The sequence below is a fragment of the Hemicordylus capensis genome, chromosome 4 (genome assembly GCF_027244095.1).
Source record: "Hemicordylus capensis ecotype Gifberg chromosome 4, rHemCap1.1.pri, whole genome shotgun sequence".
NCBI classification, from domain to species: Eukaryota; Metazoa; Chordata; class Lepidosauria; order Squamata; family Cordylidae; genus Hemicordylus; species Hemicordylus capensis.
In genome coordinates this window covers 157,093,760-157,120,940 of record NC_069660.1, presented here as the reverse complement: position 1 = coordinate 157,120,940, position 27,181 = coordinate 157,093,760, and the positions used below count along the sequence as shown (strand labels likewise).

General features: G+C 43.1%; 1 protein-coding gene across 2 annotated transcripts in view; it reads left to right on the top strand.

Moving 5' to 3' along the window:
• Positions 1-27,181, top strand: part of ABL2 (ABL proto-oncogene 2, non-receptor tyrosine kinase) — a 90,678-nt gene that overhangs the window by 43,435 nt on the left and 20,062 nt on the right. The window contains exons 1-8 of one of the 2 annotated variants that reach the window (XM_053244104.1): positions 4,821-4,986; positions 9,605-9,775; positions 11,733-12,028; positions 14,934-15,206; positions 15,805-15,889; positions 22,782-22,959; positions 24,753-24,937; positions 26,219-26,371. In XM_053244104.1, the coding sequence (XP_053100079.1) occupies positions 4,875-4,986; positions 9,605-9,775; positions 11,733-12,028; positions 14,934-15,206; positions 15,805-15,889; positions 22,782-22,959; positions 24,753-24,937; positions 26,219-26,371 (1,453 nt within the window). In that variant the 5' untranslated portion in view covers positions 4,821-4,874. Of the gene's footprint in view, positions 1-4,820; positions 4,987-9,604; positions 9,776-11,732; positions 12,029-14,933; positions 15,207-15,804; positions 15,890-22,781; positions 22,960-24,752; positions 24,938-26,218; positions 26,372-27,181 lie in introns of those variants that run through there. The other variant, XM_053244103.1, reaches the window with a different exon arrangement.

Sequence of the window (27,181 nt, the reverse complement as noted above, 5' to 3'; positions counted from 1 at the left end):
AGTTCAAGCAGCAGAACTGCAGGATTCTGCTACAAGACACATCCACTTATTAGTATTTAGAGAGGAAAAATACCGTATTTTAGGGACTATAAGATGCTACGGACTATAAGACGCACCTTAATTTTAATCCAGTTTTTCAGAGTTTTAACATATTAAACTGTTAAAACATATAAGACGTGCCTGAATTTTGGCGGATATTTTTCGAGGAAAAAAGTGAGTCTTAAAGTCCATAAAATACGGTAACTGGAGTCCATAGCATTCAGTATTGGTTAGAGTGCTGGACTAGGACCAGGGAGACCCAATTTCAAATCCCCATTCAGCCATGATACAAGCTGGGTGGTTCTGGGCCAGTCACTTCTCTCTCAGCCTAACCTACTTCACAGGGTTGTTGTGAGGAGAAACCTAAGTATGTCGTGTACCGCTCTGGGCTCCTTGGAGGAAGAGTGGGATATAAACGTTAATAATAATTTAAAAAAAATCTAGTTCTGGACTTGATCTAGGAAATACTAGCTGCAGCTAGGAAGAAATCCAGCCTTCTAAACAGATTTACCTGCTTATTATTTTATTTAGTGTATTTGTATACCATCCAAAACTCACATCTCTGGGCAGTTTACAATAAAATACAGATTAAAAACAAAGTTAAAACTTTAAATCAATTTAAAACCACCCAAAACCTGCATCTCTGAGTGGTTTATAATTAAAATCATTTACCTTTTTATGGAGAATCCAAAGGCCAGCATTGCCACCATGTTAATTCTAGTGTCTTTTATTTTGTCCATTCATATTTTCTGGACCTGATTTGTGGTGGTGGCTTTCCTCCACTTAAAACAATTGCAAAGCCAGCCTATCCAGTGTGCACTGGTAAAGCGTAATTGAGGTGTTTCAGGGCTACTCTGCCTTCAATTTGAAACCTCCTTCTTGTGGTTTCTGCCTCAGTCTCATAATTTGATTCTTGTTCATTGCACTGATTGTTTATGCCTTACTCAGTCAGTTGCTGAGTCAGTTGCTTACTCCTCCCTGTGGGGAAGCAGCTCTACTTCACAATAATAAAAAAGAGAAAATGAATTCGAGGATGCCAGTAATTAAACCCCTCTTCCATGGGGAACTTGGCTAAATTGGGTGGCAAGGAGAAGACAGAGTTCATGGGAGAGAGTTGCAAGGAGTGGGGTGCTTCTTAAATGGAGAATAGGTGGTGCAATCCTGGCTCCTCTCGGGTTTGAAAATAAGGGGCCCATATTCCTGCCATTGATATCAGATGGCACCATGAAGCAATTTAAAAAAAAAGTAGGCTGCTGCTTAATCCCTCTTTTCATGACTCTTGCCACACAAGTGAGAGGAAAATGAATATGTGGAGAGGGAGATCTCTGAGAATTGGCTTTCTGTATATAGTGGTGCACACATAGACCTCTGCATGTTATTGAGAACTCTGTATAGTTAGGGTTCCTGATCACATGGAAGGATCTGTGAGTATAGAATCCCATTTTCACCTTTGGTCTTACAGGTGGGGGAAGGGACCAATGGATGTGATTCCTCTCTTCTCCTTTTCCATGCAATTGCTCTGTGTGTGGCACCGACCTGGAGTGCAAATGTGTAAGACACTGCTACTTAATTATTTTCTACTAGAAATAGATCTGCCGTGATGCTTCTGAATGTGTTGGCAAGCATACTTCTCACAGAGACTTCTTCACTGTGAAGCTATGAAGGGTATGATTTCAGTGTCCGACTTTAAGTGGAGACTAACTTGACTTTTATTTAGAAATCAAATAATATATGCCTTTGCTGTGTATTAATACAATATTACTCACAATGTTGTGGTTTCTTCCTTTCTACTCAACCAGGAATATATAGAAAACTGAATCTTAAAAGTGGCAGCCAACAGACAGGTGTAGTGGAGACAAATGTTAGTGGGGCCTCCCAGTACACATGGCTGATCCTGTCCTAACCAATCTTTTATGGAATTCAACTCACGCCACCACTGTGACAGCAGGAAGGAATGATGTAATAACAGCTAAGTTCATCCCTGTGTGGGAGGAAGGTTCTTAAAATAATGTTAAGCAGGCCCTATTGCTTCACTTAGTATCATCATGAATTACTACTTCCATGTGGCTTGTGGATGGTTGGTGAGCCCTAGCTTGTAAAATAGTAAATCATTATTTCAAATCCAGCTCTCTACCCCTTGCCCTGAGCCTTTAATACCAACTTTTGGAAATTAAGGTAGATTGCTTTAAAGTTAGAAATTATTTTTAAGTCACCAGAAGAAAAGATGGATTTTGAATACCATTTTCCATTTTGAAATTCATGTATTTCCTGACCAAGCATCCATACGAATGGGTTGTTATAACAAAACAGATTGGCTTTTAACCTAATAATAATAATAATAATAATAAATAATTTGATTTCTTTACCGCCCTTCCAAAAATGGCTCAGGGTGGTTTACACAGAGAAATAATAAATAAATAAGATGGATCCCTGTCTCCAAAGGGCTCACAATCTAAAAGAAACATAAGATAGACACCAGCAACAGTCACTGGAGGTACTGTGCTGGGGGGTTATTCAGTCTAGAAGCTTTTTTACAGTCTTGTAGCATAATCTTTGGCTACACAGCCTCCATGGCTTCTAGGTGTCAATTTATACATACATACATACATACATACATACATACTTATGCCGCCCAAAACACAAGTTCTCTGGGCGGTTTACAAAACAATAAAAACAACCAATAAAAAGATTGACATATTGTCTAGCTGCTGATGGGGTTCTAAAACTGGAGCAAGTGTGTTGGAATTCCACACTTTATACTGCTACACATTATACTTGGAATCTGCCACACTTTATACTTGGAATCGCTCAAGTGAATGAAAATTCTCACATCTCTAAGTCTACATTGAATAAATGGGTATACTTATTGCATGCTTGCAACTTGTTGTCCAGCAGATTCCTAGGACCCCTGAAGGACTGACTGTGGAGGAGGGCTTTTTCTTGAATCTTTCTGACTTAATTGCTGCCACACCCGTAATCTGATTCAAGGACTGGTGCATGAATGTCATCTCTATTACCAGAGTAGATTGTGAAAGGATGGGCGGGTGGGGGGGAGGGTAATAAATAGCCTCCACATCCCTCCCCCTTCTTACAGTCTGTGAAGGTTTTCTATTCCCTTACATGCTTGGCAGCTGCTGGTATCATACTTGTGAATAGAGTCCCTTGTCTTTGACTGAGCCAAGTAGGTTGGCTGAGAAACCAAAGTCCACCAGCTCAGCAGCAGCCGCTCCCTTAGCATCATGTGCACACTTCTGAGTTTTCACACTTGCGCTCTTTACCAGCAGAATCCACTGTCTGAATTTGAATTATAGGTGATGTTTGTCAAGTCTGACTGAGTTAAAGAGAAGTTCTTCGTTCTTTTGCTTTGCTCCTACAGAAACGTTCCTTTAAATATTAACATTCCTTTTTCTGGGCACAAAAGATGATATCTTCTTAAACTTCTTTGTTCTTTTGCTATTTAGGATGCAGGGGAAATAACAGTGAGGGGAAGGCACTTCCCTCACTCTAATTTTTTTCAACCAGAGGGGTAAAGACTAAAAACTAGGCAAATAAGCAGGACACTGGCTGGTGGATAGCTTGTGCCTTACTCTGTCAGTTTTGTTACAGGCATTGTGGCACTGTTACAGACGGGACACAATATTATGCCTGCTGGGGAGATCATCCGTAAATATTGATAAATGAACAAGATCGTACTGCCTTCCTTGTCATTGGATTGAAAATATCATGCTAACCAAAGATCTGAGTAAGGAAAAATAAATTTACTTGGCTAATAATCTTTCCTTGGGATAACTGAATCTCCGAAGCTCATCCTTTCCAAAATTTTTGGCAGTAGAAGTGTGGATTCTGAACCTAAGGAAGCACTAGTGTATGGGAATATGTTAGCTTCTGGGGCCTGGAGGGGGGCAAACAAGCAGTGAGCAAAGTTTGGTGTGCCAACTCCTTTCCCACAGCTGTTTGTTTCTCTTGCCAACTCTGCCCTGATTCGGATTGTTGGCAAGGGACTTCCATGCACTGCCCGAATTTTGGGGTGGGTGGGGGCACTACCAAGCAAACGTGCTCATCTCCCTACCCCACTATCATTGAACTCTGTATTTCTGGTATGAGGGTCAAGGGATTGGGAGAGTTGGGGCCAGCATTCTGGTACAAAAGACAAAAATCCCCCATGATTGCTTGTGTGGGTTAACTGTCTTTGCTAAAGAAGCAAAATTCTTGCAATAGGATTTAGGAACATAATTGGAACACTACTTACTATCAGTGTTCCCTCTAAGGTGTGCGCACATGCACGCGCACACACAATTTTTTGGATGTCCGCTCAGTTAATTTTAGATCGCGCTCAGGTTGAATCAGCAAGGCCCCACTCTGAATGCACGTATGCACACACTGCCTTGATACTGCCGCCCAGAACAAAACTCGTTCTGCACACAGATGAAAAAATTAGAGAGAACACTGCTTACTATAAATCTTACTCCATTCTTCAAGTATTTGGTTGTACACATATTGGAAAGTGTGCACTCAGTTGTATCATTTCCTTTCCCTCAAGCAATCTTAATTTCCTATCATGAATGAACAGGGTTTTGTTACATCATGTCAGTCCCAAAAAGGTTTCAACTTCCACTCCATGCCCTTGATCATAGCTATCAGAAAAGCCCCAGCTTTCCAAAGAAACTTGCAGTTGCTAAATGCAGGAATGCCTGCTTCATTCGCTTCTCCTCCCACGCCTGCAGTCCTGCCTTTCCTGTTGGCTCCTATGCGTAATAGTAATCACATGCCATGCTCAAGGGAGTAGCATTCCGACTTGTGCTGGGCAGTTGCATTGGCTTTCAATAGGAAGCAACATGATCTTGGGGACAGTCTTTCTTCAGTCAAGGAGTTTTGGCAAAGAGAATGATGAGCAACTGTGCTCCTTCTGCGAGGAGACTCCTGCATCCAGTCTATCCAATTTGACAGGTCTGTTTCAAAGGCATACTGCATGTTACTCTTATTCTTTTTGTTATGTACCGTGCACTTTATCTGCTCTGTTAGAACAGAGGATTTATTTATTCAAATCCTTGAGGTGGTTAACTGTGTGTAGGACGAGTTTTAGAATGCTAGGTTTTGGGTCGTGGTTGGGGTTTTTTTCCTGCTTCATTTTGTGTTTCAATGAGAACTGGGAAATAGTCTTCAGTGGAGCTGTGCAATGTGGATTCAGTGACTCATACGCAGAGTACATCACATTGGAAGACGCATGAGAGAGGAAAGAGGGTGTGATAAGGCACAGCCTTTTCACTGTAGCTTGACAGTGCTGCCAGTCTCATTTGTTAAGTTTTTCCATTGTGTGGGACTGATGTGATGGATAGGTGGTTAACTTTGCCTCTTTCTAGACTACAGTGAGCTTAGTGATTGTGTGTCTTCATTTCCATACGCATGATTAAGATGAGATGCACAGAAAGCTCTCTAACATCAAGGCTGTTCACATGCTCTGTTGCTAACAGTCTCGCTGGTAAAGGGGGACAATTTACCTCCCATATGTGAGTGGTGTGAACAACTCTAAAAATAATGCAAGAACCCTAGGTTAGGTAGCATATCTAATTAATGCTGTGATAGTGGGGACTTGGCTTGAGATTCTTATAACAGAAAGCTCCAACTGGGTCTTTGCCTTTCACAAATTCTTTTTAAACCTCCTATCATTTCCTGTTGGCTGTGAGAATCCTTTCAAATATGTACTATAAAACATGGTGATGGGGAGCTTTAGCTGAGCAAGGTATTGCAAAAGGCAGAGTTTTTTAAAAAACAAAACATGCTTGGTATTGGGATAAAGGTTGGAACAAATTTACCAAAGAGAAGGTGATGATTCAGAGTCCTTCCTTACTATTTTGGTCAGTTAGGCTGTCGGATGTGACTTTAGTGGTCTGTCTTTAGATGCAGAAGAGGTTATTCAAATGATCTTTTAGTTCTTGCATGTTAATGCATAAAGATACAGACCTGAAAGCTGCATAATTAATATCTTGCAGATTTTGGATTGTACAATTTTCTCACAATTTTTCTCCCTTTGGAGCAAAGTTAACAGCAGATACTTAACTGTCAGCTTTAAGTAGGACTGGTTCCTTGGGTACTGCAATGCAGCTCTTAAAATAAATCCAAAATGCAGCTTGAAGCTCTGCACATCTGCCTCTAATGTGTGGTCATAAAACTACATAACACAGGGCCAGAAATGGCTTTAGGTGGGCAGAACTGCTCCAGGCTGTGAAATGGGCAGCAGCAGCTGGCATACTGGTGCTATTGCTTTTGGTCTGAGTTTTACATTGTGTGTTCTTCTGTGGCTGAGTTATCTGTAGCTAGACTATACTGTAAGGGTCTTTCGTTTGCTTTAGCATAGTACTTCTGGCTGCTGAACACCTTGGATAAGGAAAGGCTCTGTGCCCCTCCTTTTTTTTTTTTTTTGCTTTCCTGCATTGTGCTTATGCTTCTCCCAACCCTTGCCACAGCCTCCTGTGTCTTCCTGCCGCCCCAGTAAGAATGAAGAGCAGCTGCTTGCTGGACAGTCCTTTCAGGAAAGCGATCTCTAACAAATGTCATGTCCATCCAGTCAATAAACTGCCTGGCCTTGGTCTAGCATGCTTGTTCTAATGTTCTGCAGTTACTTCAAAGTGTGTTCAATTACATGGCAGACGAATGTTTCATTAGTGATACCTGATTTTATCGATCTATCAAATAGGACCTGGGTGCTTGGATTACTAGCAGCTGTTATTAAGAAATTGTGTATCTGTGCTGGTTAAAGCTGTCCTTGCATTAATTTGAAATTCTGCTTGACATTTAAAAAGTTGCAAGCATTAAGACAAAGGCACTGTTAAAAGTGTTTTGTCCAGTCTTCAAAAGCAGATCTGGAAAGTTTGGCATAGCAGGAACATCACATTACAGAGATAATATTGTCATTCTGTCCAATCCTTATACTGGCTTTGACAACTGTGTTTAAAGTGTACGATAGCTAAGGGTACTAATAATCAACCACCTCTCCAATGTGCTAAATTTTTGAAAACACAAAATCCAGATTTTGCAGTTGGAAAAAATTGTGCAAACTGCACGTCTTTAACACTTGAATAGTGTGGCAGTTCTCTCCCCCGATGCTTAAACATGTGTGGGGAGAAATCCCTTATTGTGCTCGAGAAAGATGAACTAGATATCATTGGGGAGAAGAAGAAATTGACTGATGGGAACTCAGAGTCCAGAGCTGAGGCCATGAGGTGTGGTTGATGATTGTGCTGAATCCGTGATGGTCAACCTTCTTGGCCCTTTAGGAGCCACAATGGAATAAGGAGTCAGGGAACAAATATCTCTGGGCTCCTGAATGAGCCCCCCCCCCAATTGGGTATTGTTCACTCTTTACTCTCCTCTTGCACCTCTCTGGAGAAGGTGGGGCACGCATCTTCACTTTTTGCCCCAGGGCCCACTCCAATCTTGCTATGTCCTTGGTGCTCCTTTAGTGTGTGCTATAGTATATATGCTGCACCCCACTATTTTGCTGTGGGTTTGCCTCTAATCTATCACACCATGGTGCAAGCAGCAGTTTAGTGTGGGAGAGACAAGCAGTAGTCCAGACCTGTTCATAGCCAGGTGTGCTGGGAATCCTGCTCCTTTTCAGGAATGCCCAAACTCTCTCCTGCTTGTGGCACAGGTTGGCCGTTGGTTTTAATTAATTAATTAATTAATATTTATACTGCCCAAAACTTACGTCTTTGGGCGGTTTACAACAAAATAAAAACAGAAAGTAAAACATTAGTTAAAAAAAAAGTTTAAAACATTACAACAATTTAAAAAATTTTAAACAATATTTTAAAACAACATTAAAACCATTAATACAATATTAATTAAAAGCCTGGATGAACAGATGCATCTTTAAAGTCTTTTTAAAAGCTGTCAGAGATGGGGAGGCTCTTATTTCACTAGAGAGTGCATTCCAAAGCCTCGAGGCAGCAATGAAGAAGGCCCATCCTTGAGTGGCCACCAGACCAGCTGGTGGCAAATGCAGACAGACTTCTCCAGATGATCTCAGTGGGCGGTGGGGTTCAGGACGAAGAAGACGTTCTCTTAAATACCCAGGGCTTTAGAGTATTTAATATTTAGGGTATCTAGGATATTAGGGTGCTTAGGGCTTTATAGGTTATAACCAACACCTTGTATTTTGCCTGGAAACATATCGGCAGCCAGTGTAGCTCTTTCAATACAGGAGTTATATGGTCTCTCCAAGATGAATCCTTGCCAATCCCTTTGGATTTAAAGGCAGGGAAATTAGAAATGAAATCGATCTCAGCTCCTGACCACTGCATTCTCTTCTAGTTCTGGCCAAAACAGAAAGGCCATATCTTCATATCTCCCCACCCCCCATGGTTCATTTGGTAGTGACCTGGGATCGGGCCTTCTCACTTGTTGCCCCTGGGTTATGGAACACACTCCCTGTGGATATAAGAGGATTATCTTCCTTGGAGGCCTTCAGAAAAGCCTTAAAGATGCATCTTTTAAACCTGGCTTTTAATGATATCTAGTTTTTAATTTTAATCTGGTTTAAATGTTTTTTTAATTTTAATTGTTTTTATGTGCTTTTTATTTTAACGTAAACCACCCTGAGCCACTTTAGGAAGAGCGGTATATAAATTGAATTAATAGATAAATATGGACTAGAAACCTTTTCACAATGAAAGCTTTGAGATTGCAAATTAGATGCAGCATTCATCCAGCAGAGTTATTCTGACCAAAGCCCCTTTGCTTCCTATTGCAATGCCAAAGACAGAGAGAACAAGGCATACACACCCTGAAGCACAGAGCTGTCTCTCCTTGATTGACTGTTATTTTGCGAATATCTTTGGTCTTCAACTTCTAAGGCATTACACTACATTTTCTCCTTTGTATTGCATGCCTTTCTTCATGGTATGTATGACTGTGTGTGTGTTTGCACGTGCGCATGAGCACATACATGATCTTACTTGGAGTCGTCATCCTGATCATCATGATCACAGGAGATGGAATTAATCTTTTGGATAACATGGTTGCTAATTTCCCAACAGCGTGATGCTCTGGTTGCTCAACTAGCTTTGTGGCATTTACTTTAGCACTTGGCAGTAGCGGCTCTACCAGCTGGCAAGGCAAGGTGGGCAATTTGGGCAGCAGATTATGGATATCAGTAAGAGTGGCAGACAGATCTGATCCATGGGACACATTCCATTGGGAGGTTCTCATACACAAGCTCTTTTGAAATGAACAATAGCTTTGCAAAAGTGCATTGTGCCCCTGCACAATTCTTGTTCATTTCAATGAAACTTGTGCAGGATAACTTTCTGGTGACATGTGCTCAGTGTTAATTAGTGAGGGGGTGATGTCGCTTGTGTTCTCTTGTCTCAAAGACCAAAAAGGGTCTGAGGGCTCTCCCTGCTATTGGTTATCAACAGATACTTACAGTTTTTGTTTTCTTTTGCACAGCTCAACAGTTGCCCCTGTTGTTCAGGAGGACCAGATTCAGTGTGGCATCAGGTTTGGAATTTTAAATTATACAGAAGCTAAACAGTATCTTCCCCCTTTTTTTCTTTCTCCCCAGAGGCTCTGCACCGCCCCTATGGTTGTGACACTGAACCCCAGGCACTGAATGAAGCCATCAGGTGGAGCTCTAAGGAGAACCTGCTTGGAGCCACTGAGAGTGATCCCAATCTTTTTGTTGCACTTTACGATTTTGTAGCAAGTGGTGACAACACACTCAGCATCACCAAAGGTAAACCTGACTGTGCTCTCTGTTTTGTGTCTGCATGTGAATAGTAGAGGGGAGGTCTTGTTCTGGGGACTGAGGGGCTTGGCGGAGGCGGCAGTAGTACAGCATGGCTATTGTGGAGATTGAGGAAGCAAGGTGCTGCACAGTGGCTGTTGTGTGCATGAAGGCTATGTGTGGGATAGTCCAAGAGGAAAGTCCCATAGCACAATATGGACTGTGCACATCTTGATTGTATGAAGACTTTGTGGGTGGGTGGGTCTTTTGTGTTTAGTTACTTTGGAATTCTTGAGCCTTGGATTTTTTCCGTTTCTTTAAACTGGGTGAAACCAAATTAACTGCATTCAGTTTGAATAATGCTTTAAATTATTGAGTAGTCTCATAGTATATTCATAGTTCTATGAAATAAAGCTTTCTTTTTAACTGCTGAAATAATTACTCCAATATGGCTTTCCTAAGGAGAAACAGATGACAGTTATAGGGCTGCCGAGAAAATGTTTATTGTCATGTTCCTGTCATTGCTCCATGAAGGCACAAGGCTATGTGCTTAGGTGCCATTGTCAGGGTGGAGAACTAGTTGGGTTGGTCACCTCTCAGAGACTTAGGGAAGTTACTGGATTCCAGAAGTCCTCCATAGAGCATTTCGTCACCTATCTTGACTGCTGTTTGCTTTGGGCAATTGGATGGCCTTAGCCATTGACAGAGTTGCTCTTAAGGATTCTTTCCCACTGCTTTGTCAGCACAGGTGTCTGGTTTTCAGAGAATGCCAGGTGCTTCAAGCAGGCAGAGACAGGGAGAACATGTGACTTTTGATGTGTCAACTGTTTCTACCTCCACCACCACTACCTTCTTTTTATTACAGCAGAGACACTCTGCTATGACAGGCTTCCTGTCTATTTTGCTACTGGGCTGTTGGTGCACAACATGTGTTGTGTCTCTTAATGGAAGTGGCAAGAGAAAACAAAAATGCTGCAGCGATTGTCTATGTATAACTGTCAATGTTCTGCTGTGGTTCCTCATGTCAGTTGAGACTAATCCATCGGGCATCTCTTGTGTGTGACATGTTCGAACACTAGGAGCATATGGGGAAATTTTATCTCCCCCGAGTTGTACCTGAGCCTCAACATTTTTAAGCTCTGCTTATTTGGGCAAGTCATTTAGGCTGGGCTAAGTAAGGGACATTCAGTGATTATATTTTAAAATGTGACTTCAGTGTTTTAATTGTGCAGTACAGTATTTTTATTAGCCTATTTTCCAGTAGGCTTCTAAGATCACCCGGCATTCTGTGTATGTGTCAGTCCATGTGTCCGTCCCCCTGTCCCCATCAACTTCGCAACGCCTGGACCAATATGAACCAAATCAGGTACAGTTGTAGGAGCAAATAGGAACACTTCAACAACGTAGTTTGTGATGATGTCATCTACCCCGATCCAAGATGACAGATGCATTAACGTTTGAGGCGCAAGTAGGCTAATTTGTGAACTGCCTAACTGATTTGAACCAAATTTACTACAGCTGTAGGGACACATAGGAATGCCCTAATGGCATGGTGTGTGATGATGTCATCCACTCCAATTGAAGTTGGCGGCCACATGAACATCTGAGGCGCAAGCAGGCTAACTTGAGTACTGTCTAACCGATTTGAACCAAATTTGGTACAGTTGTAGTGAGTGACACACAGGGACACCTCAATGGTGGTGTTTGTAATTATGTCATCCACTCTGATCCAAGATGGCAGATGCATGAACATTTGAGGTACAAGAGATCTAACTTATGGACTGCAATTTGAACCAAATTTAGTCTAGTTGTAGAGACAGTGAAAGAAGTAGGCTGATTAGTTCTTACTAGAACCATTTGTTTTTAACAATATGATTGCCTTCTCTGAGCCATTTTGAATAGGACAGGTTAAAAGTATTAAATAAATCTCACTTTACCTATTTGGAATTGTCCCCACCTGCTTTAGGTGAGAAGCTACGAGTACTGGGTTACAATCAGAATGGTGAATGGAGTGAGGTACGTTCTAAGAATGGGCAGGGATGGGTGCCGAGTAACTACATCACCCCAGTGAACAGCCTGGAGAAGCATTCCTGGTATCACGGACCAGTGTCACGCAGTGCAGCGGAGTATCTGCTGAGCAGCCTCATTAATGGCAGCTTCCTTGTTCGGGAAAGTGAGAGCAGCCCAGGGCAACTGTCTATCTCACTCAGGTACGAGGGACGTGTTTACCACTACAGGATCAATACCACCGCGGATGGCAAGGTAAATCCAAGTGAAGCATGCAAATGTTCTAGTTGCATTACCCAACTGTCATACCATGTGTTGTTTAGGATGAAGGGGATTCTGAAAATGCTAGTATCATTTTGTGTTGAGCAAATGCACGGTTTTGTACAGTGCTGCACTCTTACAGCACTGTTTTGTAACTCCCCTCTGCCCTTGTTGATAACCGACTAATCTGCTCCTAACCAAAAGCTGACGTTCTGGTCAATAGCCAGCTAGATTGGCTGTTGAATTCCAGACTGTCATCTAGCAGTGCTGAGTTGATGGGCCTTCTCCCCTGACCCTCCTCTCCATGTGACAGCACCACCAAGGCTAAGGATGTAGGGGTTGGAGGTGATGTTCCTGTTAAGTCATGGAAGTGGCAGCCATATATATAAGCTTTTCCAGACATTAATGCCAGCTAAGATCAGTATGGTTTTAAGTTGATAGGAGAAGTGAAAATACTATGTGTTGCTGTTTGGAAAGCTGTCAGGAATCTCCTAATGCCTCCTGTTATCCAGGAAATAATAGGGGATATTATGCAGTTGCCCAGCACCCATACATTATTTCTTCTTTCCAATGTAACCATTACTCAGCTGAACTTGGATGGAAAGTTGCTTGAAAGTGGTGGAAACAATACTGAGAGTATGGCCTGCACCCTCAACATCCCCGTGCAGCAAACCTGATGACCTTCTGCAGGCTGCATCAACCCATGGGCCACCAATTTGCCATTCCTACTCTACCTAGATGAGAAGCATTTCCTCACATAAATTTCATGACCAGTTGTGTAGTGATTGAGGAGATGATGGGCCTCTGGTGTGGTCCTCTTCTTTGTATGTAATTTTTTATATTGATAAATGATGATAAAATTCTTCCCGCTCTAGCAAGTAGGCTTTTCAGCTTCCTGCAAATGATGATGAGGAATGGTACATTTGTGTCCTATTCAATTACTTCTATGCCTGTTTTCGTAACAGATGCAGGGCCTTTTTAGTCAGCTGCTATGGCACCAAGCTAGATGGCTCAGAGCGCCTTTTATCAGCTTCGGTTGATACATCAACTGCAACTCACCTGGATAGAGATAGCTTGACCAGAGTTACTCATGCTCTGGTAACCTCTCACTTAGATTACTGCACTGCATTGTATGTGGGGCTGCCTTTGAAAATGGTCTGGAAACTGCAGCTGGTACAAAATAGGGGTGCAAGTTTATTAACTGGGACTGAATGTTCTGATCATATTATGCCAGTGCTTTGTCAGCTGCACTGGCTCCCACTCCATTTCTGGGCCCAATTCAGAGTGCTGGTTTTAACCTTTAAAACCCTAAATGGCTTGGGGCCAGGTTACCTGAGAGAGCACCTTGCCCCATATGTCCCAACCTGGACCTTAAGATCTTTTTTGGAGGCCCTCCTTCGGGTGCCCCTGCCAAACAAGGTGAGGCAGGTGACTACTAGGGAGAGGGCCTTTTCAGTGGTTGCACCCCATTTATACAATAGCCTCCCCAGTGAGGTTTGCCTGGCTTCATTACTTTGTTTTTTAGTTGCTATAAAGATCTTTTTGTTCATTCAGGCCTTTAAATTTTTGATTTTTAAATTTTATTTTTAAAAAGTTTTTAAATTTTGTATTGTATTTTGTATTCCACCCCCCACCCCCCAAGCACCATTTTTTGGTGTTATGTGTTTTTACTTGATGTTTTAAGGCTGAGTTGTGAGCCACCCAGAGAACAATTTGTTATGGGGTGGCTAACAGTGTATTATTTATTATTATTACTACTACATTGAATATAAGGATATAAGGTCCTGCCTTAACACTGTCTACCATTGTCTGTCCTTGACAGCACCACTCCATACACACACACACAGTCAGTCAGTCAGTCATCAGTTTTTCACTTGATGGAGCTGATGGTGGAATCTGAGGCAAGTGAGAAGTAAGAGTCTGAGACTGTGTTATACAAAGGCCTTGCTGCCATATTTCAGAAGTGATATGCTTGGCAGACTCCCAGATTGTACACCTTGTCATGAATTTTCTCATTTTTTGGGATGCTGTGTTCAACATTTGAAAGTAATTTTCCAACATTAAGATCCTAAGAATTTTGGTTTGTTTGGTAATCCAGACAAATGTAGTATCCATCTTAGATCTATAAAAGTTTTAATAACAAATACATAATAAATAAATAAATCTAAGAATTGTGCAGCAATGCAAATTAAGAACAGCCCTGTTGGATCAGGCTCAAGGCCCATCTAGTCCAGCATCCTGTTTCGCACAGCGGCCCACCAGATGCCTCTGGGAGGCCTACAGGCAAGAGCTGAGGGCATGCCCTCTCTCCTGCTGTTGCACCGCTGCAACTGGTATTTAGGCATCTTGCCTCTGAGGCTGGAGGTAGTCTGTAGCCCTCAGACTAGTAGCTATTGATAGATCTGTTCTCCATGAATTTGTCTAAACCTCTTTTAAAGCTATCCAAGCTAGTGGCCTTATACCACATCCCCAGGCAGAGAATTTCAAAGGTTAATTATGTGCTGTGTGGAAAAAGTACTTCCTTTTGTTGGTCCTAAATTTCCTGGCCATCATTTTCATGGGATCCCCCACCCCCCGCCTTAGTGTTATGAGCTCTAGTGTTATGAGAGGAGGAGAAAAACTTCTCTCTCTTCACACCATGCATGATTTTATTGACCTGGAAATTACAGAAATTGCTTGTAACAACCTTAGATTAAGATATTACTTCTATAATATTGTACTCACTAGTCTGAAAGAATATTTTGTAGCTCTTTCTCTTGTGTTACTCAGAACTCCAAATGTTTCCATTTTAGTCCTCCGAAACAAATATTTTCCTCAGTCCCTGTCCCCCCTCCCCCGGCGCGCTTTCACGCCTCTGCTTTTGCCAAGCTTACACAGGCTCTTGGTCCCTCCTTCACAGGTGTATGTGACAGCAGAAAGCCGCTTCAGCACATTGGCAGAGCTAGTTCACCATCACTCGACAGTAGCTGATGGCCTGGTGACAACCTTGCACTACCCAGCACCAAAGTGCAATAAACCCACAGTCTATGGCGTATCCCCCATCCATGACAAGTGGGAGATGGAACGAACGGACATCACCATGAAGCACAAGCTTGGAGGAGGACAGTATGGTGAAGTGTATGTTGGGGTGTGGAAGAAATACAACCTCACAGTTGCTGTGAAAACACTCAAGGTGTGTTGTAAAGGCATGTTGTTACTCTTTACTAGGTCACCTATGTATTGTACCTAGTGCAGTCTTGGTGAAATGTAACAGTTTAATAGTAGTGGCTTCCAGTATGCTGTTAGTTCTGAAACGCATGCTCCCTACTGATGTCATGAACCTCAAAAATTGTGACTGCAAAAAAACCACTCTTGGATTCTTCGTATTGGCAGCTTGCGAAGGACAGATTGTAATTGTTTGAGGTTCTCTGCCTGGATGCAACTGGGATAAGCTCCCTTCTACATTTCCCAGAATTCTTGTGTTCAGTATGCTGTTGGTTCCCAGTCCTGTAACAAGTTCCTATTAAGTTCTGCTAATTTATTTTATTATTATTATTATTATTATTATTATTATACATTTTATATCCCGCTCTTCCTGCAAGGAACCTAGAGCGGTGTACTACATACTGAAGTTCCTCCTCACAACAACCCTGTGAAGTAGGTTAGGCTGAGAGAGAAGTGACTGGCCCACAGTCACCCAGCAAGAATCATGGCTGAATGGGGATTTGAACTCAGGTCTCCCCGGTCTTAAATTGTTCTTGGTTATTAAGAGTCTCGTGTTATACTTTCAGGAAGATACCATGGAGGTGGAGGAATTCTTGAAAGAAGCTTCTGTTATGAAGGAAATCAAGCATCCAAATTTGGTGCAGTTATTAGGTGAGTATCCTGACCTGCCACAGTGATCTACATCCAAACTAAGGGTTGTACTGGGAATGCTTCCATGTGTGCAAGAAGAGGAGGGATTATTTCTGAATACTCTCTTGCCCCATAATTGCTTGTGCTTCCCAAAAATATGTCCCTGAAGTTTGATACTTCCACTTGCTCTGCAGCTCTGAATTTGATGTTCATCTTGCTTATGAAAAAAAATTGCCAGAGTTCCTACACCACAACACAGCTGTGCTGAGGCAAGTGCCTGGGTTCCCTGATTAAACTAGCCTCTCTAGCACACAATGTAATTTTAAGTATTTATGGAAGCTAGGAACTTGTGACTAGACTGTGGTGAATTTTAATTTTATGCTGGGAATTTTGATTTGCACTATCCACACAGGTTCTTTGGTAAATGTGGCTTTCCCCCCTTTAGACAACTGGAGTGCCTTGGTTATACTAAAGATTGGTGTCAGTAGTTTCTTTTCTCTGCCCACTTCCCAGTTGTTGAATCATAAATTGGAATTTTAAATAAGGCTACAGTTTTAAACATTCTTCTTTGAAAGTTATCTTCATCATAAGAACATATGAACAGCCCTGCTGGATCAGGCCGAAGGCCTATCTAGTTAAGCACCCTGTTTCACACAGATGCCTCTGGCAAGAGATGAGGCAAGAGGCCTTCTCTCCTGGTTTTGCTCCCCTGCAATTGGTATTCTCTCTCCTGGTTTTGCTCCCCTGCAACGGGTATCTTGCCACTGAGGCTAGAGGTGGCCAATAGCCACTAGACTAGTAGCCAAACCATGGGACTTGCTTCAGAGAAAAATATGCTTAGGATAGGAATATTAATGCAGAAATATACAGATTTCTTTTTCAGAAATGTAACGTGGGACAAAGCTGGCTTCCTCTATCCAGAAACATACTTCGTTATATGCTGGAAAAAGTGTATTCAAAGTGTTGTTGTCAGTGTAAGACAGGCCTCCTAAGGAAGGTCAAGTAGTTGCTATGGAGAACAGAAGTGCAGTCTAATCTTTGTGCATATGTGCACCAACAAGTGCCTGGGTGGTGGCCACATGGGCTGCGTTGGGAACCAATAGGGGGAACTCTTATATCTGGGGTGTGATCTGTTGAATCCATTAGAATGGGTTCTGCGCCTGTGCGGAAGCCTCTCGGTGTCGAGTTCCACAGCTCCTTTAAGGCGCCTGCGCCCCGCCCCACGTGACCATGTGGCTGTTTAAGGCAGGAGGAAGTGCAGGCACCTCAGTTCTTTTGCGACCCCCATGGAGATTGGTACACCGATTTCTATGGCTTCTCGTTCTGGTTCCTTAGCTATTCTATTCAAATTCTACTGTCTTTCTACGGATATCTAACTATGGACTGCCCTTTAACTGTGCTTAAGGGCTTCACTGTACGATGATGTTTTGACTGCCCCTTCAACTTCTAAGTCACCTCATTGTTCTCATGGCTCGAGGGACCTGGTTGCTACCCAGTCTGAAACCTCAAAGCCCACCGAAAGACCCCCACACGCCTTGAAAAGGCAGGGGGATAAAATGGCCGCCGCGGCTGATCCCGCCAAAAGGGCCAGAAAGCTGTCGACATTGGGCTCTACCCCCTCACCCAGCTCGGCCCAAGATGTACTGTTTGTCTCTGCATCGAAGCCATCGACGCCAGCACGTCCGACGTCGTAACAATTATCCTCTGGATTGAAGCCGTCAACACTGTTGCGCCCAGCATCGAAGAAGAAGAGATCTTCTGTATCGAAACGTTCGACACCGACATAGTTGGCATTGATACAATCACCCTCCATGTCAAAGCCTTCGACACCGACCGACATGGAATCGAGACCGAAGACGTTGACTTCGATATCGATTGGGACGGCATCGAGAGAACTTTCCAATACAATGCGGTTGGCTGAACCAGTGATACCTGACGCGCTACCATCGACATCGACATTCTCAATACCAGCAGGAAGGGATTTGATGCCGGCACCGAAGCCGATCAAGTCCCCTTCAACATTCGGAGATATTCAGCAGGCATTGACCTTGAACACACCGGCCTTTATATCTACGGTCACCCCTTGCTTTAGGGCTCCTATGACATTCGCCCTTGAACATGAGGATCTATCCGATAATGAGGGAGCACAATTGGATCCAGGCACAGCTCAGTCTCTTCTGAACATGCTGGAATCCAATACTACCTCACCATCTACCTTTAAAGGTTTTCCACGCTCAGAAGAGGAAGCTCCTCCCGAACCCGTGGTCACAAGTACTAACTGCAACCCAGCTTACTACTCCTACACCATGACACACCTGTGGATTTAGCCATGCGGTTTCTCCATCAAATGAAAGGGCTTTGCCTGGCACATCATCTCCCGGCTTGGACCATGATTTTGGTGAAAGCAAGGTTTGGCACGTAAATGCATTACTAATTCGTAATCTCTCAGCAGGTGATGCACCTTCTGCCCCGAACCTGAAACAACATTCTTCCATTGCTACGCAGACTGGAGTGGCATTACAGCATTTGTCCATCGCGACGCAGACTCGAGTGCCATTGTCTACGACACATACACAAACTTCTGTGCTACAGCTGTCTTCCAAAGCAGTATCAGCTGGTAACACCCATACCGCCAGAGCCACACTCTCCATCGCTGCATGAGACAGAGGACAGTCACCATGGGTCCTCAGATTTTGAATCTGACGTCGAAACCGTGGAGGCAGATCACTCGCTGGATGTGGCTACACCTTCACATGTCTCCCCAATGGAAGAGCTGAAAGCTTATCATCTCCATGCCAAAAACATGGCTGCAGTCCTAGGCCTGGACTTGGCCTCTCAAGTTAAAACAATTGATGACCCAGTATATAATTTCATGGCCCAACAATCGGCCCAACCAGTCGCCCTGCCTCTCCTGCTAATTATTTCAAATGCTGCTCAAAGTGCATGGGCAGTTCCTCACACTTCCACTCCGACATCTAAAAGACTAGAAGGTTTATACTGAGTACAAGAGCAGAACAACACATACCTTTTTAAGCACCCAATACCCAGCTCTTTAGTTATTGACTAAGCTACCACTTTGCGTTCTGGAAGACGACATACTACACCCGCTGACAAATAAGGCAGGAAACTGGACATATTAGGCAGAAAATTGTATTCAACTTCTTGCCTCACGGTTAAAGTGGCCAATTATTCGGCCTGTATGGCAAAATATAGTTACTGCCTTTGGGAAAACCTAGAAAAGGACCTGGGCACGCTCTCACTCGACCAACTGAAGGCCCAGTTCAGGAAGACTCTGCAAAGGGCAGGGGATCTGACCTGTCAACAGCCAAGCACAGCTAAACACCTGGCTGAGTCAGAATCTTGATCAATTACAGCAGCAATCACTTTAAGACGTCACGCTTGGCTACACTCGGCCTCTTTACAACAAGATATGAAGGATAAGATTGAAGGTTTGCCTTTTGATGGCAAAGGTTTATTATCTGAAGAGACCGATGCAACTATGAAAAAGATGAAAAAATCCAAGTTCACCACGAAAACTTTCACCTCAACTTCCTCTGCCTCTACATCATATATGGTGAAACAGAGAAATTTCTATCGTCTCCGTACGAGCTATAGACCACAGGAAAGAAAGGACTACCGTAAAACCTGTCAACCCTTTTCAAAGTGGACCACACAACAAAAGAACAAATACCCCTCTGCCCAACGCAACAAACAGGGAGAGGGCAACAAACAGCGTCTTTGAGATTCAGGACAGCCCATCGCACACCCAAACATCTGTTCAGCTGTTTCTTCTGACCCCACACATCAGCTGGGAGGAGACATTGTCGGCCTACAACATCCATGTGCTGACTCCAATAGCCAACACCACCACCAGATTGGCAAGTCATGCGCAAGCATGGCGCCACATAACATCAGATCGCTGGGTCTTGAAGATTGTCACGTCAGGCTATGCGATAGAGTTCAAGACTCGACCACAATTTCGGGGCCTACGTTTCACCAAGGCAACTCCTGCCTTGCTGCAAGAAGCACAAGAACTCCTACAAAAGAAAGCAATAGCCCGGGTGCGATGGGCCCACCGGTGGGAGGGGTTCTACTCCCGCTACTTCCAAGTCCCGAAGAAGGATGGTGGACTCCGGCCAGTAATGGACCTGAGACGTCTCAACAAGTTTGTACAAGTGAAAAAGTATCGGATGACAACGGTACAAGACAACCTACCACTTCTCTTTCAGGAGCGCTGGCTTGTGATGTTAGATCTAAAAGATGCTTATTTTCGTATAGGAATCCACCCTTCCTACTAGAAGTACCTAAGATTTACTGTAGGCACCTCAGTCTACCAATACCAAGTCCTGCCCTTCGGACTCTGCACGGCCCCTCGTGTATTCACCAAATGCATGGCGGTGGTAGTGGCACATCTCAGAACGAAAGGCCAGAAGATATACCCAACTCTCAACGACTGGCTCCTAACATCGCGAGACAAAGAAGAGTTACTTTCACAGATAAAGTATATGTTATACCTCCTCAAGGACTTGAGGATCCAGATAAACTGGAAAAAATCTCATCTGACCCCAGTGTCCTCCATATCTTACTTAGGGGCAGTGTTGGACACCAATGTGGGACGGACCTTCTTGCCGGAGGACCGCTATCAAACTATTACAAGTCTGGTTTGTCAACTTAGGCCTCCTAAGGAAGGTCAAGTAGTTGCTATGGAGGACAGAAGTGCAGTCTAATCTTTGTGCATATGTGCACCAACAAGTGCCTGGGTGGTGGCCACATGGGCTGCGTTGGGAACCAATAGGGAGAACTCTTATTTTCCTGGGTTGCGTTGAGAGCTTAGAGTCAGAGGAGTGAATGTTCTTGATTTTCATGGAGAAGTTCAGAGTGTTCTGGATGTTTCTGGGAGCTTTCCCAAGACCTTTTTTGAGCAAACCTGCCCTAATTCCAACAAAGTATAGCAATAGCATTTAATCACTGAAAGAGGCTGTTTTGAGTGAAGCACAAAGCCTTATTGAAACAAGGCACAAATGGAATGAGCTTGGCAGCTTTGTTTTTTTCTTGTTCTGTTCTGTTCTTTTTAATGTTGGCATGCATCATGTGATTGCTGCTACATAGTCAGAATGCTTCTTGGTGTTTTGATACATTAAGTTCTACGCCTTCATTAGTGTATGTTAATGTCTGTCACTGTCCTCGGAATTTGTACTGTTAGGTCAGAGTAGAGCAAAAGGACAAAAAATGTTGGGAATGCAAAGAACTTCAGTGACTTCAACCAATACTGCACCCCTCATGAAATGGACACTAAGGGCACAGCTTGTATGATGCATTCCATTGCTGGGCAAAGGCATTTTGTCTCCATTGAGACACAATGGTCCATTCTGGAGCTGCAGTTTTTAAATTGTTTGTATAGTTGTTACATTTGCAAAGCACTTTATGCTCTAGCATGCCATGATCGAGCCACAAGACAGGTCACCAGTGCTCCTGCTTTATGGATGGAGAATTTGAGCCAAGCTATTGTGGGTGATCTGGGGCAGCCAAGTGCTCATCTCTTTCCAGCCAAAGTCCAGTACTGTCCACATGACCATAGTGGCTTTCCCAGTTCAGAAATATCATGCAGTTCCTTGCAGAGTAAAGATCCAGGGAAGTACAAAATCTTCTGAATACTGGAAGCTGCCTGAGTCAGACCAGTGGTCCTGATTGTCCAATCTTGTGTCTTCTGATTTGACAGTGGCTCTTTCCTAGTTCTACTGCTTGAAATCTTAATTGGAGCTGCCAGGGATTGAAACTTGGGGCATGTGTTCTGCCAGTGAGCAATGATCTGCCTCTTTGTGTGACCTTTTCCCTGTTTGCCTCAAGCTCAGTTTTTTTCCTCTGTTACATGAATGTGGAAACTACTGTTGTATGGTGGCTAAGGGAATGAGTTGTGAACCAGGACACTTCCATTGAATTCTCACTTGCCATTAACTCTGTCCAGAACAATCTAGGGCAAGCCTCTATTCTCTCTCAGTATGGAGAGAGAGCTGGCCTCCCTTGCAGGGCTGTTACGATTGAGAATATATCTGAAACCTTTTGAAATATTCTAAAATATATATTTTTATATTAAGTAAGTGTTGCTCTTAATCTGGGCCTTTTCTTATAAACTGAACTAGTTGTTGAGCTGGATATCAGTTTTATTTCTGTAGCAAAAGATACATCTGTTTCATGAAATTCTGTAGTTGCATGATGTTGGGATTTAGTGAATCGCATTGGGCCTAACCTTGTCACAGCCAGGAGTACCACAGGTATTGTGGACAAAAATGATGAGCATGCTTCTAAAGCAGCATTCTTAATGCGGGCCCCGCCAGATGTTGCTGAACTACAATACCCAGCATCCCCAGCCACAATTTATTATGGCTGGGGATACTGGGAGTTGTAGCTTAGCGGCATCTGGCAGACCCCATGTTAAGAACCACTGCTGTAAAGGGAAGGAAGGAACTGGCAGAAGCTTCTTTCCCACCCACCCATTCCTGAGCTGGGATCATTTCAGGGCCTCTGAGGAGGAAAGCTGTGACTGGCATACTATCCTTTCCACTTCTTTGACTGAAGGTTTTGTTTCCAGACAAAACCTCTTGTGTCTACCCACCTATCAAGCCTAGAGCCACTTATGTAATATTCTTTTCCCATTTCCCTTCGTTGTCCTGACATTGTGGTGCTTGTGCACATCTCAGTGTGAATGGTGCCTGTATGAGAATCCTTCCCTGTGACACTGTGGAAATAGGAGAAGGGAACCAATGGGACTCTTATCTTCTCGGGAACGTGAGCATTTCCCCCACTTGACCTTAATGATGCTTGCAATGTCAGCATTTTGAGGAACCTCAGGTTGGGGATTGTATTTGGGGTGGGGAGGCTTAAATCTTACCAGGCACTGCTTTCCTCTTGCCAGGTGTGTGCACTCTGGAGCCTCCCTTTTACATAGTGACAGAATACATGCCATACGGGAATCTGTTGGACTACCTGCGGGAGTGCAATCGGGAAGAGGTGACTGCTGTTGTCCTGCTGTACATGGCCACTCAGATATCTTCTGCTATGGAGTATTTGGAGAAGAAGAATTTCATCCACAGGTTAGCAGAATACAACGACGTCTGTAGAAGGGAGGGTCAGTAGGGGGGTGGGTTCATTACCCTTAAAGTGAAAAACTTAAATGGGGTTTACAAATAAATTTTTAACTAGAGCGATTGCAAGGTTTCTGCATTTGATTAAATCTCAGTGCTATTGCCTCCTTAGCTGAGCAGGCTTGCACCAACACTTCTCTCTAGACAAAGCAAAATATATTCTATGGATTTTCTGCACAATCCTTAAATTTAGAATTTGACATCTTGAGCTCTTAGCTTAGTGTCTTAGTTGAGGGGGGAAGCAAGTTTGGTTTCTGAGAGAGAAGCTTGAAAATGTGTATAAAGAAAAGTCAGGAAAGCAATGCTGCAGAGTAACACACACACACACACACACACACACACACACACACACACCGGCACAGCCACCTGTTTCGTTAGTGTCCATTGTGATCACACACTCTTCAATCTCCATGCCATGCCTTTCCCTCACTGGAGAGCCCCTGGTGGCGCAGTGGTAAAACTGCCGCCCTGTAACCAGAAGGTTACAAGTTCGATCCTGACCAGGCTCAAGGTTGACTCAGCCTTCCATCCTTCCGAGGTCGGTAAAATGAGTACCCAGAATGTTGGGGGCAATATGCTAAATCATTGTAAACTGCTTAGAGAGCTCCAGCTATAAAGCGGTATATAAATGTAAGTGCTATTGCTATTGGTGGTATACTAAAGTAAAATCAATCAAATTCACCTCAACTTACGCAGAGTGCAGCAACTGCATTTGCTTGGGGGCAACATCCATGATGTATATTATTTTCTATTGGAAATAAGACATGGCCCTGTTATCCTCCTCTCCCTCCTCCCCTCATGAATGGACTTGTATGTGTTTGTGACCAGATGTTGTGTGTTTGTGGGGTTTTTTTTTAGTGCAGTTCTCTCCTGGCTATATTTGGCAATTTAAGTTTTGAGAGACTCCTTTAGAGAAGATAAATGTATTCTGAATGAATGTATCCTCTTTTAGATAGCTATGTTCTTGTATTGTGATGGACTCTTATGTCTCATTAAAATTGCTCCGCTCGGCTTGTGCCAGAGACAAGAACTGTGGCAGCTAAGCTCCAAGGGCTGGTCTCTTTGATCAAACAATATGTCTGCTCAAGAAAATAGTGTAGTTAAAATATTTACTGTGGTCAGTGGAGGCTGTGTTTCTGGCTGTAGAAACTAGGAGGTAATAAACCTCAGCATCCTTGCTTATCATGGTTACAATGCGACTTTCTGTGTGAAAGGTGACAATGTTCTTTGTTGACACAAGGTTTGCTATAAGCATAAAATGTTGCTTCTTAAAGGTACAGTTTTGTTAAGCTGCTTTAGAGATAATGATGGACAAGAGGCAAAAAAGATTATAGTTATTTTATTGCAGCCATAGGCCAAACGGGGGGAAAGGATTATAAAACAATATTGTATAAATATAGGCACAGCACCACATTCTGTACCACCTGGATTCTGACCCAAAATAAATTAATATAATTCATATACAAATTTTGATGACTTGCCACAAAGTCAAACATCCTTCCAGTTTTGAATAGACCATGTCTGGCATCATAGCTGTGTCTTCTAAACTCTGAAGCACTGCATGTCCCCAAATATATCTATGCAGCCACAGAGCATAAAGACTTGCCAACACACCTATTGGCAGCCAATGTTGAATTATAATATCAGCAAAAGATTCCATGTAATTATCAGGGATGAGTTGTTTAAGGTGAATCTTGATGGCACCATTGGTTGTAATGCTACAAATATATTTGTCCATGCAGGGATCTTGCAGCTCGCAATTGTTTGGTTGGAGAAAATCATGTGGTGAAGGTGGCTGATTTTGGCTTAAGTAGACTGATGACTGGAGACACATACACAGCTCATGCTGGAGCAAAGTTTCCTATCAAATGGACAGCACCTGAAAGTCTGGCCTACAACACATTCTCAATCAAATCGGATGTTTGGGGTAAGAAGGGAGAAACTTTCTTAAGTTCAGAGTTCCTGTTTATATGTTGTCCTCCTGGGCTATGAAGCAGGATTGGCCAACTTCTATATTTTAGGGGAAAGCTCTAATCTCCAGAATCAGCTGCAGTGGCACAGCAGGGAAGCTTGTCTAGGGAGCAAGAGGCTGTTAGTTTGAATCCCCACGGGTGTGCTTCCCAGACTGTGCCTAGTAAATATATATATATTTGTAGTCACCTATATCGGGCAGCAAGCCACCTAATGGTGCAGCAGGGAAGTAACTTGCCTTGAGAGCAAGAGGTTGCTGGTTCGAATCTCTGCTGGTATGTTTCCCAGACATACTATATGTCTATATCAGGCATCAGCTCAGAGGCATCATCTCATACTGCGTGGGGGATGTCAATGGTAAATCCCTTCTGTATTCTACCAAAGAGAACCACATGGCTCTGTGGTTGCCAGGAGTCAACACTGACTCAACGGCACAACTTTACCTTTATATATCGGGCAGCAGCAATATAGGAAAATGCTGGCAGCGGATGCTCACTTCAGTGACAACAGCAAAAAGCATCATCTCATATCGCGCAGGAGGAAGGCAATGGCAAACCACTCCTGTATTCTACCAAAGAAACCACATGGCTCTGTGGTTGCCAGGAGTCAACATTGACTCCATACAGAATCTTTCCTTTCCTTTCTAGTCTCCAGAAGGCAGCTTGAGACTAGGAATGTATTTTGCCTCACAAACTGAGCATCTGGTAGGTGTTTAGACTGCACAATGCAGCTAGCGCCATCTAGAGGTAAGAGCTTCACAGTTATGAAGCACAGGCACTCAGATATAGTTGGAGTATTGCATATAAAACCCAAGAAGTATAATCTTGCAGTGCGGAGTGCCTCTCGTCCCTTACGACTTTTGAAAACAATTTGTTTTTTCTTTGGAGTGGGAAGACCTTTTGTTCCATCTTGATTAAAGTTTGGTAAAGCCACTGGGGGGCAGTTGCTTTGTGAGACAGATTGCAGGCCACTACTTGGCCATGCCTGTTATGATCTTTTGCCTTTGGTTCTATTAGAAAGCAAACTTAAGAACATATATTCCTATTGAGTTTGTTTACCAATCAAAATAAAAAACAAGCCTGAACCTTCAGACTTTTCTTAACTTCCTGTTTTTCTTTTCCTTTATAACTGGTAGTCAAATATTTCCATCAAGCTGTGTCCAGCCACAATTTAGGAAATAATGGTGTGCAGACAATGACAAAGGGCCAGTCTTAAAATCATGTCCTTTCACTTGCAGCCTTTGGAGTGTTGTTGTGGGAAATTGCCACCTATGGGATGTCGCCCTATCCTGGCATTGATCTGTCTCAGGTTTATGATCTGTTGGAGAAAGGTTATCGGATGGAACAGCCTGAAGGTTGCCCCCCAAAAGTCTATGAACTCATGAGAGCATGTGAGTATTGTGTTCTCATTTTTACTTTTGGAAGTGAAATCAAATTGCAGGTTATTAAATTTAAATTGATTAAATTTGTACACCACCCCAAACTTGCATGTCTGGGCAGTTTACAGCACAAATAACAAGAGAACTTGCAATAAGAGACACAAGCCCCTGCTAGTTTGTTATATTGAATTGGTAGCATTTATAATTTCCCTGATATATAGTGCTTTTTCTTCTGCCATGTAGGTGGTGATAAGCCTGTTGACAGGCAACCAGTTTCTATCCAGAAAACTGATTACCCATTGATATATTTGTTAGGAGTTAACAACATGGACTGAATGGTTCATAGACACTGAATTCTGTTCAGAGTCATGTGAATGTATAAAATAGCTGGGGTAGGATAACCTTCCTTACAAGAAAAAGCTAAATCATTTGGACTCTTTAGTTCAGATGACCAACGGAATTATGAATGAATAATAGTGGGAAAGGAATGTTTCCTCCCTCTGTTCTAATACTCTGCATAAAAAAGTAATGAAGTTGATAGTAGGTTCAAGATACTTGACACATTTGCTTTACAGTATACTGGGGGCATTTATTGCCCCAAGGTGTTGTGCTGAACGCCAGCTGAGATGACTTTAAAAATGGAATAAACAAATGGAGGAGACGTCTATCAGCACTTGTTTGCCATGATGGCCAAATGGCACCTAACTTGAGCAATTCGTATTCACATTAATTAGTATTACTCTGAATACTAATTGCTCAGGGCAAGTAGGAGGGGAGGGCTGTTGCCCTCACGCCCTGCTTGTAGGCTTCTGGCTGCCTACT